This window comes from Cynoglossus semilaevis, chromosome 1 (assembly GCF_000523025.1).
Source record: "Cynoglossus semilaevis isolate Cse_v1.0 chromosome 1, Cse_v1.0, whole genome shotgun sequence".
Lineage (NCBI taxonomy): Eukaryota > Metazoa > Chordata > Actinopteri > Pleuronectiformes > Cynoglossidae > Cynoglossus > Cynoglossus semilaevis.
The window spans coordinates 11,129,631-11,147,088 of record NC_024307.1 but is presented as its reverse complement, the minus strand read 5'-3'; the positions used below and the strand labels follow the sequence as shown (position 1 = coordinate 11,147,088).

Below are 17,458 nucleotides of genomic sequence, written 5' to 3'. Positions count from 1 at the left end.
TTAAACCATCCTTGGTGAATTCAATGTAGCCCAATTCAAGAGATGTAAATGTTGGTTTTATTTATTTAATCCTCTCTTAAAATATAAGTGTTGCATGTTTTAGCCCATTTTCAAGTTTTGTAAAAGCACTTTAGTGTTTGTATTCATTTAAATCACCCTAAAGTTTGAACTCCTTAAATTTGCATTAATTAGGACGAACAACAATTAAATAATCATAATTATGTTACTCAATTGATTTTTGATTTTTTTTAAAAAGTTGAAATGCATTCATCTAGCGTTATTGGGACAGGCATTTGGATCATGTCCATCAAATCAGATGTAATTGTGCACAGTGTGTTAGATTTGGCTAAATTCTATTTTTATTTACTGCCACGTGTCCATTTCCATTTCTTCCTATTGCTACAACAACAATTATAAAAACGATGAAGGTGATTGGTTGTACTTTCAATAACTATCTTGGTTGTAACAGAAATGGTGCATGTAAATAAAGCTTAAAGAACCACTGAAAATCAATTTGACGTTTCTGTGGAATTTATCATCATTATTATTATCCCTAGAGAATCTGCACAGCTGCAGATTTCACTCAGCAGCCGCTGAGGATTAGTGATTTGCTATTGGTCAATCACAGAACCAATCAGACGCTGTATCCAAGAGGCAGAAATCTGCCCATTAAACCCTCTCATGGTGTTTGAGTCGAGGGGCTGTGATGACAAGTGCAGTTGGTGCTCCGTAACGGTCTGTGCATACCTTTATATGTTAAAGCTGTTGGTGAAAAAATATTTTAATAAAACTATGTGAAAAGACCAACCGTACTGACGTCATCGTGTATTGACCAGCGGATTGCTGCAGTGTGATGTCAGAGCCCTCTACTGATCAAATGCTGTTACTGTGTAAAAAAAGAAAAGTCTCTTGAGTTGGGGAAACAGTGATTACTGTATGTAGCCATGGCGACACCATAACAAGTCATCGTAAAGGCACGGGTTTAGCAGCATTAGAGGAAGTGCATTGGATATAAATGTTTTAGAAATTATGTTCAGCGACTAAAGTTTGCGAAGCATCATGGGCGACGGCTATAGAGTTTCTTCCTCTGTCAGAGTGGAGCAGATGGAGGCTGAGCTGTCGCAACAAGTCTCGGCACTTCAGGAACAAATCGAGGAAAATGACACACGGACCTTTAAATACTATAGGTGTGAATGTTTTAATCACATTTATTCGAATTTTCTTATTTTGGATGAAAAAAACCCAGTTGAGCTTAAAAAGGTAATTTTAAAAAACCCTCAGAAAAGGGTAACTATAGCAATAATTATACTAAAAAGTAACAACTGTAAAAACTTAAAATTGTTCCAAGTAGTAGCAGAATCCTTAGTTAGCTGTTGGCTAAAGTGACGTTCTTGCTTCGACGTCGATTGCCCTGCGTAGACATTGTTTTATTTTAGCTGTCATTGACGATTGATGATATACATTTCAAGTTGTTAAAGCTATTGTATTACTTTTTAAAATGTTACTTGGGGAATATCTTATTCATTTGAAGTTTGGTTGCAGTTCCGTGTTACCTCCTCGAGCTATTTCCTTCCTTCGTGCGGAGAGGGAGCGAGCCCTAAAGATAGGGCTACAGGTACGGTTTAAACTTCATATTTTATTATTAACATAATTAACAATTTACTCACTCGGGCCTATTTGAATTTTTTTTTTTTTTTGTAACCTTAACTATCGCATGTTTGCAGGTGAATGAATATTTTCCTGTTCAGTCTGCGGCGGATGTGATGCAGAAAGAGCTGGAAAGTTGCTTGAGTCTTGAAAACACACCTGACAACCTGCCTCTGCTCCTGCATCAGGTGAGGACAGCTGCATCACTACGGGGAAAAAGGTACTTAAAAACTGTGTTGATTTCTTTTTCCTCCAGTTTTATACGGACAGGGCGTATCACCTGGCTCAGGTCAAATACATATTCATGCTGAGGTGGAGGAGGTTTTGCAGACACACCAGTGTCATCGAGGAGCTTTATCCTGTTTACAAGGTAAGCATTGAAAAAACAAACAAAACATATTACTTTCAGTTTAAATATGTCATAAAAATGATTGATGTTTTTAAAAAACGTTTTGCTTAGTTAGTTGTTAGCATTTTTTGCTAACTTTTTTGTCTGCCTTGGAAGCCCAGCTGGAAATTTTTCGACAGTTTTTGCCATAATTAGTTTGTGTTAGCTTTTGGCTGTTTTAGCTAACTTATAATAAATTACCATTTTCTTCTTGTCTGGTATGTATTGTACATGACAAAACTTTTTTGTCACTTTTGTAGTAGTCAGCTCATTCAGGGACAATTTATGAGGCTTTCATCGCAAGATCTGTTTAATTTAACTACTGTTTTAATGGCATCTCTGTTGCGTGTTATTTGATAGATTTATTTAAGACATTTGTATTTCCATTGTATTTGACATACAATCTAACATACTGCCATCATTCTTGATGATTTATTGGATATTCCAAGTTCATCACCAGATCTTTTTTATTTATTTAACCCAGGATCAGGTTTCTTATATAAACTGTGAGCATGAGGATTCCGTTCAGAGAGCGCGTCGGCTGTCTGCCAGCAGAGAGATGATCCTGACTGATCAAGCAGACGTAGCTTCTCTGCTGACGCAGGAAGATGTGATGATTTACCTGCGGTGGCTCATCTGTCATCTGCACTCTGTTCGCCCCATTCAAAACTTCCTCAGAGTAATAAAGCATGCTTTTATGTTTTCCATGTTTGCTTGTATTTTAGCTTTTATTACATTGCCCAAAGACCTAAACAGTGGTGATTTGTTTTGGTGTCTATTTTTGGTGCTAATTTTTTGTGCAAAACAAATCCTTCACTTATTTTTGCTATAATTTATCTCGATCTCTATTAATAATTAACCTTATTTTCATATAGTTTTAAGCCATCCTTTAGCTGGTTTAGCTTTAACTTTAAGCTTTTATTTTGTTTTTCACCAATTTTACTTGTACATTCTTTTTTGTTTCTAGCAAACCTGTTTTAAAGATTGAATGATTTAGGCTTATTACATCTCTGTTTGAATAAACAGAGATATTTTTCAAAGATATTTTGTAGTTTTTCTTTTTATTATTATAGGCTTGGCTGTCCATTTCAGGTATTTTGCTTCTTGTGTGGCTACTTAAATTATTTTTGTTTATTTCTTGTTTTAGAGCAAACATTTAGCTCATTGACACTAAAAATATATTTCTGTTTATATTTCTAGGTGTTGCACTATATACCAACCTGTGAAAGGAAAGATAAAACATTTCAGGAAGAGGAATCGTCATCTCAGACTCAACATGGTGATGGTGAGCATCAGTAGCCATACAATGTTGTTGATGTCGCACACTGCATATATAGTGGAAATCTCTCTGTACTGTAATAGTGAAAATATTCATGAAGTACATTCTTCTAAAAGTTCAGTAAATTTTCAGTGTCCCAAATATTATGTATGGTATGGAGTATTCACCCAACACCATTTTCTCAGGTACATTTTTATTGTTTTGTGTCGGCACTGAACAAAAACAAAAAGAATGTTTTGTTTTTATCTCCGTTGTGTGACAACAAACTGTTAACATTAACATTTACTGGTGAATTTAACCCAGCACGAGTGGGCTGATGTTTTGGTAACATCTGCAGTTACATAACATAATAAGACACAGACCCGCTGCTGATGAATCTCATGTGGTGAGATGGAAATTCACAGAAAATGACAAATTGTCTTGTAGAATGTTTGTTTTGTCTGCAGTTACATGACCTAATTGTTTCCTTTGAATCAGTGCGTTCAGGTTTTACGGTAAAAAGGGGCAATAAATGTTAAAGTATAACAAGGGAAACTGCTATATGTTTGACAGTATTTCTCAAATGGGATTAGGAGCACTGAGACATTATGTTTCATACTCTAGGATATTTGTCAAGAGTCTGTGCAGCTTTTCAATCATGACAAAGGCACTAATCTACTGCCCATGATTTACAGTGTGCTATGACTTTGTGATTCAATCCACACATTTATCAATGCAGCTCTAGAATTATATATTTTTTAAATAGTTACATAGCCATTTCCAAAGAAATCTTAATATATGCATTTTTGAATACACAAAAAGGTTAGGTGAAAAGCTGCAAATTTGTAAGGTGACCCAAAACTTCTGTATACATCTTTAGATCCCAACTAAATGTCTGTGAAAATGACCACAGAGGAAGTAGTACATCAATAATAAAGTTGGTCCATTCAATTCCAGGTGCTCTGGTACGAGTAGAGACTGTTCCACAGCATTCTGTTCATCTGAAGGATCTTCTACCTGAGCTTCAGTCCTTACTCACCTACTTCCACCTGCCATATGACACTGGAAAACTCATGACCACTGCAGATGAGATGGAGTTGTTCAGCTTGGTAATAGTTTTGTGGTTTGTCTCTGTTTGTGGACCATACTGTGAGTGCAGAGACTGTTTGAGGGATTTGTCAGATGTAATTTAGAGTGAATTAAAGACCACTCTCTCTGAAGGTGTGGAGGGAGTTCAGAAAAATCTTCCAACAGCAAGAGCAGAGAAGAACATTTCCTCAGTACGACTCCACACAGATGGAGGAGAGTCAGTGGGGGAGGAAGAGTGGGGGCATGGCCCTGAGGAAGGAAGCCAACTGGATCCCTTTTATCCAGGTTTGAACTGTCATCCCACCAATACGAAAACATTTTGGTAACATAAATTCCAGACTTTAATAGCAACTTTTTGTACAGTTGCAGTCATGTTTGCTAAATGGGTTTTTGAGTATTTTCTTTCAAAGAACAGCACGTAAAAACAAATTGGATTTTGATCTTTAGGTGAAGCCCAGGCGAGATCCATGGCAGCAGAAGCAACGGACAAGAATGAAGGAGAAGAAGTGTGTGGATGAGCTGATGAAGATGCACAGCAGCTTTCTCCAGGTGAACACTGTTGTGTGAAGCTGCGATGACGGATCGATGTCAGAAAAAGTCACTTTACTTTTTACTTTGCTCTAAAATGTGTTTTCACACAGGTTTGTTCTTTTGTTTTCTCCCTTTAGGTTCCAGATCTGCTGCAGGTGGCTTCAGCTCTGAAAGAACACGGTGCTCGTGTTTGTCATCCACAATCAACCTCAATGTCAACTGTGTCGCACATGAACATGAAAACCAAAGGGGGAAAAATCTCAGATATCTGGACCAGTGTTTACAGTGGGGTCAGTTTAACTCAGGTATGGACCGTTTAAAGACCGGAGTGTCATCTTTACTGCCTAAAGAAATGTAGTGAAATGTGCCATTTGATTTTTCAGGACACGCCACTGTGTTCATCCACTTGTACAGGAGGTGATGAAGAGAGTTCAAAGAATCAAAGGTTGGTAATTTAAGAATATAAATCCTCAATTAAAATTACCACAACATGTGTTATGTTTGTTATTTATGGTTTTGAAATAATTTGTCTGGATTCAATAGGATTGATATGATGGCACATGGTGAATAAATGAGTGAATAAGTGAGATCATTTTCCAAACTCCTTGGTAACAAAAAACCCTGAAATATTTACAATGTCACGCAGATGAAGTTGCATGACAAAAAAAAAAAAACTTAAATGTGTAGAATAAGTAATGAAGCCCCAAATTGAGACTTTTATTCAACATTGGTATTCCTCTACATTTATAGTAAAAAGTGTCTTAATCCTGATAAATAAATTTAAAAAAATCAGGAAAACTGTAACAAAATATAACCTGACAGCCTCCATAACCTTTATGAAAATAGATTGATTAAAAGGATTAAACATTTTGTGTCTCTTTATACAATAAGACAAAATATTTTTCCTTTAAAGTCTGGAGATTCTAGGTCTGGACGACTGTTTAGAGGATCAACTCTCAAATCCAGTGGTGACCAGAGGTGCTTACCTGTCCTTGATTTACCTGCGTCATCTCAAACTGAGGGAGCTTAAGGTTAGGCTGTAACTAAGTTTATGATCACTTAAAAACACCCAACTGGGTTGTTTGTTAACATCAGACAAAGATTTTCCACTGTGTTTGATCTGTCTATGCAGAGAGTCTCTCTGGGGATTCTGAATTACTTTCGCTCCGTGGAGAGGACTTTGACATTTGACCTGGCAGGTGTGAGGCTGGAGGATGGAGAACTGTGCAGCACGGCAGAGGAAACAGGATGGATGAACGCAGCCAGAGGAGGAAGTGGGGAGGCAGGAGGTCTGGGCTCGCTCCAGTTTATCCACAACACTCCTGTGGACTATAAGGTACCAACACAGGTCTTTAACTTGCTCACGGTAAATACTAGCGTGGCCTGGTTTGTATTACAGTTTATATGCATTGATTGATGTGATAAACACATTTACAGTATACATTTCAAATGTAAAATGAGCTGATCATTCATTTATTTATTTTAATGTATTCATTTTTTAAATTTGTTTTATTTAGAGACACAACAGAAAAGGCGGTACAAATTATAAATTACTTATTGCATTTTAAGTAGTAAAACAATAATTGGATTCATTTCTGGTATTAACATATGCATCACATTATACTGTATTAGAAGTGAAATTTATTTCAAAAATGTTCTTGAATTTTTAATGCAACATTTTATTCACAGTTTATTTCAAAACCATAAAGCCTAATGTTGTAAAGTTTGTTTGTTTTTTTTTTTAAAAAGGTTCATTGCTCAGAATTTATGGATTTTCCTGAAGTGGCGAATCTCCATGATTTCTACAGCACTGAGGAGAATTCTATCCACACTCAGGACCACAGAGGGTTTTTTATTGTGTATGATGTTGCTCTGAAAGACTTGGACAAGTTGGAAAATGAGCTCCTGCTCCTCGGCTCACATTTCATACGTAAAAAGACACTACAAAAATTTGAAAAAGGTGAGCAACAATCTCCATCTACAGCAAAAAGTGACATCAACTCCTGGGCTGGGACTGATGTGGACAGGGTTGCTGTCCTTCTTGACCTGTGGACATGGGAAACAGAGTTTTTGGAGAGCAAAGTTCAGGTGATTACGTCGTCCTAGCTACAGGAAATATATTAATTTGTAAAAACACATTTGGGATTTGGGATACTGAATGTTATTTCTTTTAAATCCATTATAAAGGTTGTTGATATTGTATAATTTTGTCTTTTTCTGTCCCTCAGCTGTTAAACTGCTACTATGAAGCCTATCAACACTCAGCAGGGCTGGAGGAGAGGTTTGCTCTGGCCAGAGTCATCACTGACATCATGCACAGCAGACCACAGATGGACCTGGAGCAGGAATACTTTATTCAGGTCTACAGAGCAGAAGTAGACTGCCTGAGGAGTCACCAGCAGCTGATTAAAGGGATTCTGGATAATCAGGTGAAAGCAGACACATGGGCAGGATCACAGATTTGTTCATGTGAAAGGGGGATCAAGAGTTTATAGAAATCAATTCTGACTATTGCTTTATTTAAATCTAATCGTCAACTGAAGTCCCCTAAAAAATGCATCAAACTAAAATTTTTGTCTTTCTTTCTTAAACATTTTTATAATCTTTTCTTCTTTTTTTTTTATCGATTTATTGCACTTTATCATGTTTTTTTTAATTTAGCTTTCAAATGCCTTGAGTACTATTCGGCTATTTCAACATAAATGTTCATGTTCATCTCCTAATCATAACATAAAACAAATCAATTCTAAATTTGCAACAAAATTAATTCAAGAATTATTTGGTTCTTTTAATTTTTCACAATTTATTAAGGTTTTCTTTTGCATTTTGCAACAGATTGAATACCAGCGTCTGTTCCTTCAACACATAAGGCGCAGCGATGATAGAGGCTCATTTTATGACTTCGGCCTTCCTCTCAACTTCACTCCCAAATACACAGCATCACTTGGAGGCAGCGGGTGAGTAACCTGACAAGTGACTGCAACAACTCTTTGGTTTCATGCAGACGTTAATGATCTCTGTGTCTTTTCACTTGTACAGCCCTTCACTAATGAGCGTATTCCTCCTGGAGCTTCACCCGTCCCTCTGTCTGGCCTCTTCAGTTTATCAAGGCATACTCCAGGCTCACTCAGAGCTCTGTCAGCTGCATCAGGCAACCAGAGCCTTGGACAAACTTTTCCTGCGACAGAAGCTTTTGCAGGAAGCTCTGCAGAACTGGAGGAACTTGGCGTCACCGGGAGCATCCTACAGCCCTCAGATACAGAAGAATGTAGGTTTTTTATTTTATAAAAATATTAACTCTGTTTAACTCAAATCTAACTTTTTAAATCTATTTCCAGTTGTTTTCAGATGTGTTTTTTGGGAATCCTTATTTGGTCCAAAATGTGGGACTGTCCCTTGTTCAGTCCGAAGTGGACAACAAGAATTTAAATCAGGAAAGAGAAAGACAATCTTTTACCATAGACACTTTCTCCAAGCTGCAGGAGCTCGTCATCATTCGACACCGGCTGCTGGAGTCGGCTTCTGAGACTGAACATCTGGCACAGTAAAGATATTAGATTCCTGCTTGTAGCCTTGAATATATAAAGATGATTTAGATTATTTTAGTTAATACATTAATTACTTTGATCAGGTGTCCAACAGAGTTTAATTTCACGTCTGTTTTTATTTATTTTTGTTTTTGTTTTTATTTCCAGGTTGTACAGGAATATTGCTGCAGAACTCGGCCTTGAGGAGTTCCATTTGTATCTTCGACCGGTACAATTTGAAGAGCAAACAGAGGAGAGGAGTATTTTCATGACATCAATGTCAGAGGACAATTCTTTGGAAAAGTAAACAAAAAAACTTTACTCCGGATCTCTTCCCTAATTTTTCAATCCTAAATGAATGAATTAAATCTCAACATCAATATGTTTCTTCCTTTTCTGTTGCTTTCTCCAGACCTTGATCTCTGATCTCACTCACTTCCATCTCCTTCTCCAAGTCCTCCTTCTCTACATCCATTAATCCTCCCCGTGGTCTTCCTCTTCCTCACCTGTCGGGAAACTCCATCTTCTTTTGTCTGACATATTCACTATTTCATCTTATATTAAACATTTGAACAGAGATGATTGTACTTGTTTTGTCAACTGCAGGTTTATTCCATCCTACCTGCCTCTCAGCATCCACGAGCTGGACGAGGAACACATCGGTAGGTTTAGCTTCAGCTCAGAGGATGCAGTTATTCGTGTAAGTAAAAAAATATTACATTTAAGCGAGGATACGTATATGAATCGTTCTAAATAACACAGTATTTTTAGCCATCATCTCAATTTATTTACAGCTTATGAACACAGAAGGCATTGAGAACCTCCAGGTGACTCTGGCCTCTCAGGTCGTACAGAAGAATGCTTTGATAAGTGCAGTGGATTTGGTCTGTCTTTGTTACTGGGCAGAAAGTGTGTCATCACAGACAGAGGTGTGTTATTCAGAGGTTATGAATTATTTTGTTTTTACTTCCTACATTTAATGTTTTAAATATTTGTGAATACGTCTCACGGTGCTTTTGTCAGAGTGAAGAGTGCCTTCATTCTTCCATTGAGGTGAAATCAGTAACAAGATGTGACTCAAAAACTGGTAACACGTCTTCCATAGAAAATATCAACACCAGCAGCCAGAGGTTGAACAAACACTTCATGATGATTTACAGGGATTTTCTGCTGCCTCTTTAACATATACACTGTTGTTTATTTGGCTTCAGGCTAGTCCAGGCCTTCGTGTCCATACAGCTGGAAAAAGCTGGTCTGCGTGACAAGATGCTTGACTCATTTATGAAGCAGAAAGAGGCTGAGGGGGATTGTTTGGAAAACACGGTGAGTTAATCGACAGTGGAATGAGCAACATGAAGAATGAGATCAGCCATGAATTATGTCAAATCATTACTTCCTCCTTGTTCTACAGGAGGAAGCAGCCAAGATCAAACGAAGCTTGATCGTCAAGTTTCTTAGAACGTAAAAAAAACAAACAATAATACTTCATTTAACTTTGCTGTAAAATCCCTTTAAAATATGGTTTTATTCAGACCACTGAATAATAAAGTGATCTTTTGTTTACTTACGTCTGCACAGGTTCAACCAGCAGATGTCACAGTACTGTGTGAGAGCGCAGATTATTTCATATTACTTCAGCCTCATGTCTCTTCTCAACAATATCCCGTCCATCCGTCAGTCCCACTTCATGACTGGAAAAGAAAAGAAAACAACAAGTCTTCTTGACCTTGGAGATAAAATTATACCTGATCCCAGGTACGGTAGCACTAGATTTTATCACTTAATCTTATGTAAAGTAGTAAATGTGTGACTTGAGTCCATATTGAAACTTTATTCGCAAATAAAAACTGTAAAAATAATAAAAACTTTTGAATAACCTCTTGTTTCTCTCAGTGCCTCTCAGGATCATCAGGATCAGGGTAAACAGTTCATGTCTGCAGACGGCAGTGCCCTCCTGAACTTATGGATCGTCCCGCACTTTTCAGAAGTTCTTCAAATATTTAAAACTCTAAAACCCTCGGTGAGATTCCCACATTTTCAATACACCAGTTTTAGAGGTTACAGCTGGCGTTACAGTAAATGTTATCTTGTTGATTTGTCTTTACATGAATTGGTTCCTTTTTGTTCTGTCTCCACCAGGACTGTGCCACAGCTCTCCACCACACCCTGCACATAGCTTCAGCTCTCCATGACATCGTGTGTTACCTCGTCAGTTTCTCCAGACTTGGTAACGCAGAAAACACCTGGAGCGGTAGGAGAGACCAGCCGGAGACAGAATCACGGCTTGTAGCTGAATGGGGCGGCTCTGAAGGCATCGGTAGGTTCATGGTTTAAAAGAAAAGCATCTCACATGTTCACGTGAAATATTTATCACAAAGCAAATACAAAGGTTCCACTCAGATAAATGTTAGTGTAGGTAATCAAACACCAACCATGAGACCTTAGTTTACTGTCTTCACTTCTTCTGCTCTCTGGATGTTGTTTCTCTACAGGTGTAGAGCTGCTGGAGATCCAGCGACAGGTGGAGCTACTGTCTGAACCCAGTAGCCCCGACTCCGTGGCTCAACTGCTGCAGCTGCGACGTCAGGTTCTGCTGCTACAGTTCGACACTGCGGTCAGAGTCCTGATCAGGTCAGCAGCAGGAGAGAAAAAACCTTGTCTGACACAGTTTTCATCTTGAAACACTTAACTCAAGTGCTAACGTATTGCTTTACAGGAAAAGTGTAGTAAAGTCAGTCAGTTGTACTGTAGTGCTTGGAAGATTCATTCCCCGCGCTTTTGATACTTCTTGAAAATACATTTGCTACAGAAGAGGATGAAAGAAAAAAATAATTTTTCTCCTCTGCGGTGTGATGTGTTTGTGTTCAGAGAGGCCTTCCTCTCCTCAGGTGACGTCATGTCTTACCAGAGTGTGAGTGATAACATGGCAACTGCTCTGCCCCTGCTGGGTGACAGTGTTCACACTGATGTGTTCACTGTCTCTCTGCCTGTTCCTCAGCCTCTGCAGACTCACAGATCTCAGGTCAGCTCAGTTCTGGTCCCCACTCTTTTTATAAAGCAGTCAGATTTGTTTGTTTGTGCCTGATGTGGTTTCCCTCTGCAGGCTCAGACCATGTATCCATGGAGGAGTTTTGTTGCCTCTCATGGATTATTTCCTTTGAAACTGTGGGTCATACCAGCCATTGAATACAGCATGCAGGTGCAACTCGACATGTCTTCATTTATTTATTTTATTCTTGTCTCAAGTGAATCCCCAAAGATTTTACTGCAGTTTTTTTCTGACTTTTTGGGTAATGTTTTTTCTATTTTGACATACTTATTTACGATACTACATTTTATTTTTTGGCTACATTTTAACTGCTGATTATCTTAACTCTAATTGTACATCAGTTTCGACTGTCAACTAAGAACTGGATTCGCTTTTCATGTTTGGTTAAAATAATATTAAGCATCTTTTTATTTTTCTGTGTTGGTTTTTTTGGTGAATTCCATCTCAGACCTTTTTTCCATTTAATATTCTTTGCTGTATGAGCCACAAACTTAAACTTACGGCAGATTTGTTTTATCTGCAGCTGTGTCTGTGTGACCTGAAGGATTCCAGCAGACTTCAAGCTAATGCAGCAATCCTTGGTGTATCTCTGCTCATGGAGGATGTCCTGAACAGCGGGGGAGAGGCACAGCCTGTCCGTCTCCATGGCAGCAAGGATGACCTTCTGCAAGATGAGAAAACTCTTGAAGTACATTAAAAAAAGATGATAAATCAGATAAAATCTGATTACTGAAATTATTATGATTTATTTTTAACTGTTTATTTTAGGAGCGAAAAAGCAATTTGACAACTAAAGTGGAGAGGGAGATGAGGTCAAATTCCACGGCTTCTCTTCAAGATCCAGTTCAGGTCCAGTCTGTGCTGAAAGGTTTCCTCCTCACAACCAAACAGCTTCAGGTTTTCAAGGAGAGCTGGGCTTGCAGACATTTTGGCTCTGAGGTTTTCAGTTTACCCACATTGTACCAGCAGTTCATCAGCCTCTACAGGTGCTGTAAAAACATGGTTTTAGCAGTACATAGCAATGTGAATTTTGTTGTATTTTGTGGTAATAAGAAATTCAGGAATATATTTGCCCCATAAACAAACACAACATGCCCTTTTTTTATTAGAAATATTTTTTCTTATAGGTCAAACATGCATATATATTTCTTAAATGACCCCAACTTTATTTTAAAATTATTTTCTATGCTTTATTATTATGATTTTTTTTAATTATGAGATATTTTATAATTCTGTAAATAATGTTTTTAGGCATTTTCGAATGCAATTTAATTTTAATTTAACTAATTAAACTCTAACTCTAGTTCTCTTGGGTTAACGTTTACCTATGGATGCTTTTAGGTATTTTATTCTTATTAGTTAGTTGATGGAGAAGTTGCATGATCAATTTTGTAATAGATGCTTTCTTGACAAATATTATAGTGGTCAGATATTTTCATTTGTTCTATTTGAATTCTTTTCAGAGCTGAAATCTTCCTCCCCAGCATGAAAGCCTTGGCTCAACAGGTGGGTAAAGGTCGTGACTATGAGCTGCTTATTTCTGGCAGACAGACTTTTCTGCCTCCACCTGGAGCATCAGAAGCTGACGTTAAAGCCTGGCAGGTAGAAACCACAACACAGAACACACTTTTTTGTACAGTTATGCCCTCCTGACACCCAAGAACTCTCTCCTGCTTGTGTCAGCTGCATAGACTGCTGGAGGTCACGGAGTGTGACATGATCAAGGCAGTTCAGAGGAGAATCAACAGAGAGCTGAGTCTTGTGGTTTCAGAGAAAACTCGAAGAGATACATGTCTCCCAACAGGTAATGGAAAATAATATTACACATAACCAGACAGGAAACACAAACTTGTACAGTGGGGCTGTTTAATCTGTTCCACAACAGCACTTGTATGTTGATCCACTCGTATCTTGATTGCATTTTCCCCATTAAAAATAATTAAAAACCAATTAATTTGTTCCATCCCCCAGAAATATACTATAAATTAATTAAATTAAAATCCCCCCATTTAATCATCAAAAAAATATATATTATTGTTATAAAAATGGGTAAAATAACCCAGTGAAGGACATTGAGCGAGACATTGTTGAGTGGTAAATGGAGCTCGTTTGACTCGAGTTACTGCTTGGTTGGAATAAAAACCTGAAGCCACAGTGGCCCTTTTTTGGAACAGTTTGGGCCCCCCTGGTTTATAGTATATTAGACTTGGATATATGCATTTCTACACATATTAAGAAATATATGTTTCGAATCTCATACCTATGTACAGTATTATTGTTATTTTCAAATATTTGTAAGCTTTTTGTTGCTTCCTACAAATTTCATGAACTCTTCGAACTCTAAAACATTCAACAACACTTTGAGGATTTTAACCCCCGGGCCATATTTTCTGTGTTTGGTCAGATCTATGGAAAAAAGCTCCACTAAAGCACAGATTGTCTCTTGAGCGGCCACAGATTGTTGAAATCTTCATAAAGCAACTGATGGATGGAGCTGAGCAGAAGGATGGACAGGTACAAAAAGATCAAATTTTCATCAACATTTTTCACCATGAAAACATAAAATTAGTATTTTATTGAAAAATTCCCAAAAGAAATTCTGAGTAATTTCTCAAAATTCTCTTATTTGTTGAGAAACATAAAAAAGATAAAATTTTGAATCTTTTTTTCCAAAAATTTTCATCAAATTTTTTCATCATCTGACTACAATTCAGAATTAGGATTTTACCGAGAAATTCAGAAAATGATTTTTTTTTCTCATATATATTCACATATATTCTCAATATGCTCTAATTTTATAAGAAAATAAAGTTTTGAAATTATGATTTTATCAAGAAATACCAAAAAGTTTTCTAAAATTTTTTTAATTTGATAAAAAACATGCAGAAAAGATAAAATTGTTTTGCCGAAAAATGCAAAAAACAAATTTTGTCTAAAAAACTTAAAAAAATAAATAAATTTAAAAAATTAAGAAATTTTCAAAAACATTTCTTTTTTTTAAATGTTTTTTCTCTAAATGCTATATTTTGATGAGAAACATGCAGGAAAGATAAGATATTGAAAAATAAATTCATCAAAATCTTTCACACCACCAAAATTAGGCCTTTGCTAAAAAAATCAAAAAGAAAACATTCTAAAAATGTTCAAAAAAAATTCTAAAACTTTTTTAGAAATGTTTTCCCCCAAACCTTTGCAGAAAAATATTTAATCCAAAAATCTTTCAAATCAATTTTTTTCTAAAGATTTTCCAAAAGAAAATTTGCTAAACAAATTAAATTTTTTTTTAAATATTTTTATGAGAAACATGCAGAACAATGTTTTTTTGAAAAAACTTTAACTTTAAAACTTTTTAAAAACACTTTATTTTTAAGAAAAACATGCAAAAAATAATAAAAAAAATTAGGCTTTTGTCAAAAAAATCTAAAAATGGTTCAATTTGTTTTTTCTAAAAATTAAAGAATAAAGTTTTTTTTCCCATAATTTTTCAAATAAATGTTTTTCAAAAAAAAGTTCTAAAAATCTTTTCTACATTTTGACAGAAAAAGTTATAAAAATAAATTTAGAAAATGTTCTCTAAATGCCCTAATTTTACAACACACATAACCAATACAATTTTGGAAATAATTTTAAAAGAATTTTCATCAAAATTGTTTAGTTTCTGAACAGAAATGACACAAAATTCACATTTTGACAGAAAACTTTATACAAAAAAATTCTAAAACTGTTCTGTAAATGCCCTAATTTTTTGAGAAACATGCAGGAAAAGATAACATTTAAAAATAAAAATATTAGGGTTGGGGTTAGGGTTAGGATTAGGGTTAGTCTTGGGGTTGGGGTTAGGGTTAGGGTTGGGGTTAGTGTTGGGGTTATTGTTGTAGTTAGGGTTAGGGTTAACATGAAAAATTCACATTTTGACAGAAAACTTTATACAAAAAAATTCTAAAACTGTTCTGTAAATGCCCTAATTTTTTGAGAAACATGCAGGAAAAGATAAAAATTTTAAAAATAAATTTAGAAATATTTTCTTCAATTTTCTTTTTGTTATTGACCAAAAATGACACAAAGAATTCACATTTTGACAGAACACTTTATACAAAAATATTTCTAAAAATGTTCTCTAAATGCCTTAATTTTATGAGAAACATGCAAGAAAAGATAACATTTTTAAAATTAATTTTTCAAACATTTTTCATCACAATTGTTTAGTTTTTGACCAAAAATGACACGAAAAATTCACATTTTTACAAAAAGGTTTAAACAGAAATATTTCTAAAAATGTCTTATCAATGCCCTAATTTTATGAGAAACATGCAGGAAAAGATAACATTTTTAAAAATAAATTTAGAAATATTTTCTTCAATTTTCTTTTTGTTATTGACCAAAAATGACACGAAAAATTCACATTTTGACAGAACACTTTAAACAAAAATATTTCGAAAACATATTCTCTAAGTGCCCTGATTTTATGAGAAACATGCAAGAAAAGATAACATTTTTAAAAATAAATTTAGAAATATTTTCTTCAATTTTCTTTTTGTTATTGACCAAAAATGACACAAAGAATTCACATTTTGACAGAAAACTTTATACAAAAATATTTCTAGAAATGTTCTCTAAATGCCCTAATTTTATGAGAAACATGCAGGAAAAGATAACATTTTGAAAAATAATTTTTCAGAAACTTTTCATCAAAATTGTTTAGTTTGTGACAAAAAATGACATGAAGAATTCACATTTTAACAGAAAACTTTATACAAAAATATTTCTAAAAATGTCTTATCAATGCCCTAATTTTATGAGAAACATGCAGGAAAAGATAACATTTTGAAAAATAATTTTTCAGAAACCTTTCATCAAAATTGTTTAGTTTGTGACAAAAAATGACATGAAGAATTCACATTTTAACAGAAAACTTTATACAAAAATATTTCTAGAAATGTTCTCTAAATGCCTTAATTTTATGAGAAACATGCAGGAAAAGATAACAATTTTAAAAATAATTTTTCAGAAACCTTTCATCAAAATTGTTTAGTTTTTGACAAAAAATGACATGAAGAATTCACATTTTAACAGAAAACTTTATACAAAAATATTTCTAAAAATGATCTCTAAATGCCCTAATTTTATGAGAAACATACAAGAAAAGATAACATTTTTAAAAATAAAATTTAGAAATAGTTTCTTCAATTTCTTTTAGTTTTTGACCAAAAATGACATTAAAAGTTGACATTTTGACAGAACACTTTAAACAAAAATATTTCTAAAAATGATCTCTAAATGCCCTAATTTTATGAGAAACATGCAAGAAAAGATAACATTTTTAAAAATAAAATTTCGAAATAGTTTCTTCAATTTCTTTTAGTTTTTGACCAAAAATGACACGAAAAATTCACATTTTGACAGAAAACTTTATACAAAAATATTTCTAAATTTATTTTTAAAAATGTTATCTTTTCTTGTATGTTTCTCATAAAATTAGGGCATTTAGAGAACATTTTTAGAAATATTTTTGTATAAAGCTTTCTGTCAAAATGTCAACATTTAACGTCATTTTTGGTCAAAAACTAAAAGAAATTGAAGAAACTATTTCGAAATTTTATTTTTAAAAATGTTATCTTTTCCGGCATGTTTCTCATAAAATTAGGGCATTTAGAGAACATTTTTAGAAATACTTTTGTATAAAGCTTTCTGTCAAAATGTCAACATTTAATGTCATTTTTGGTCAAAAACTAAAAGAAATTGAAGAAACTATTTCGAAATTTTATTTTTAAAAATGTTATCTTTTCCGGCATGTTTCTCATAAAATCAGGGCACTTAGAGCATATGTTTTAGAAATATTTTTGTCATATAGTTTATTTAGTTTTTGACCAAAAATGACGTTAAATGTTGACATTTTGACAGAACACTTTAAACAAAAATATTTCTAAAACATATGCTCTAAGTGCCCTGATTTTATGAGAAACATGCAG

General features: G+C 34.8%; 1 protein-coding gene across 2 annotated transcripts; it reads left to right on the top strand.

The window, feature by feature from the left end:
• On the top strand, positions 1-14,198 carry si:ch73-242m19.1 (coiled-coil domain containing 162). Of its 2 annotated transcripts, XM_025059408.1 has the most exons (35): positions 1-1,187; positions 1,543-1,615; positions 1,725-1,835; positions 1,904-2,017; positions 2,520-2,714; positions 3,236-3,320; positions 4,251-4,402; positions 4,515-4,667; positions 4,830-4,931; positions 5,051-5,218; positions 5,297-5,358; positions 5,827-5,944; positions 6,046-6,249; positions 6,663-7,001; positions 7,142-7,342; positions 7,749-7,870; positions 7,953-8,181; positions 8,252-8,457; positions 8,609-8,743; positions 9,047-9,140; positions 9,235-9,369; positions 9,464-9,570; positions 9,652-9,763; positions 9,852-9,901; positions 10,019-10,195; positions 10,334-10,460; positions 10,580-10,757; positions 10,933-11,071; positions 11,309-11,462; positions 11,544-11,639; positions 12,013-12,177; positions 12,258-12,475; positions 12,953-13,091; positions 13,173-13,293; positions 13,894-14,198. In XM_025059408.1, the coding sequence occupies exons 1-35, from the start codon at positions 1,060-1,062 to the stop codon at positions 14,067-14,069; spliced, it is 5,085 nt and encodes a 1,694-aa protein (XP_024915176.1). In that variant the 5' UTR covers positions 1-1,059; the 3' UTR covers positions 14,070-14,198. The 2 variants fall into 2 exon arrangements, with proteins under 2 accessions (XP_024915176.1, XP_024915179.1); XM_025059411.1 differs by lacking the exons at positions 11,544-11,639; positions 12,013-12,177; positions 12,258-12,475; ... (1 more) ...; positions 13,173-13,293; positions 13,894-14,198 and having other exon boundaries at positions 11,329-11,467.
• Positions 14,199-17,458: the final 3,260 nt, after the last annotated feature.

Bases quoted from the DNA above. Each gene is read 5' to 3' on its own strand.
- si:ch73-242m19.1 (XM_025059408.1), top strand. From the start codon at position 1,060: ATGGGCGACGGCTATAGAGTTTCTTCCTCTGTCAGAGTGGAGCAGATG. The intron at 6,250-6,662 runs GTACCAACACAG...TTTTTTAAAAAG, and splicing joins ACACTCCTGTGGACTATAAG to GTTCATTGCTCAGAATTTAT. The intron at 9,370-9,463 runs GTGTGTTATTCA...TGCTTTTGTCAG, and splicing joins GTGTGTCATCACAGACAGAG to AGTGAAGAGTGCCTTCATTC.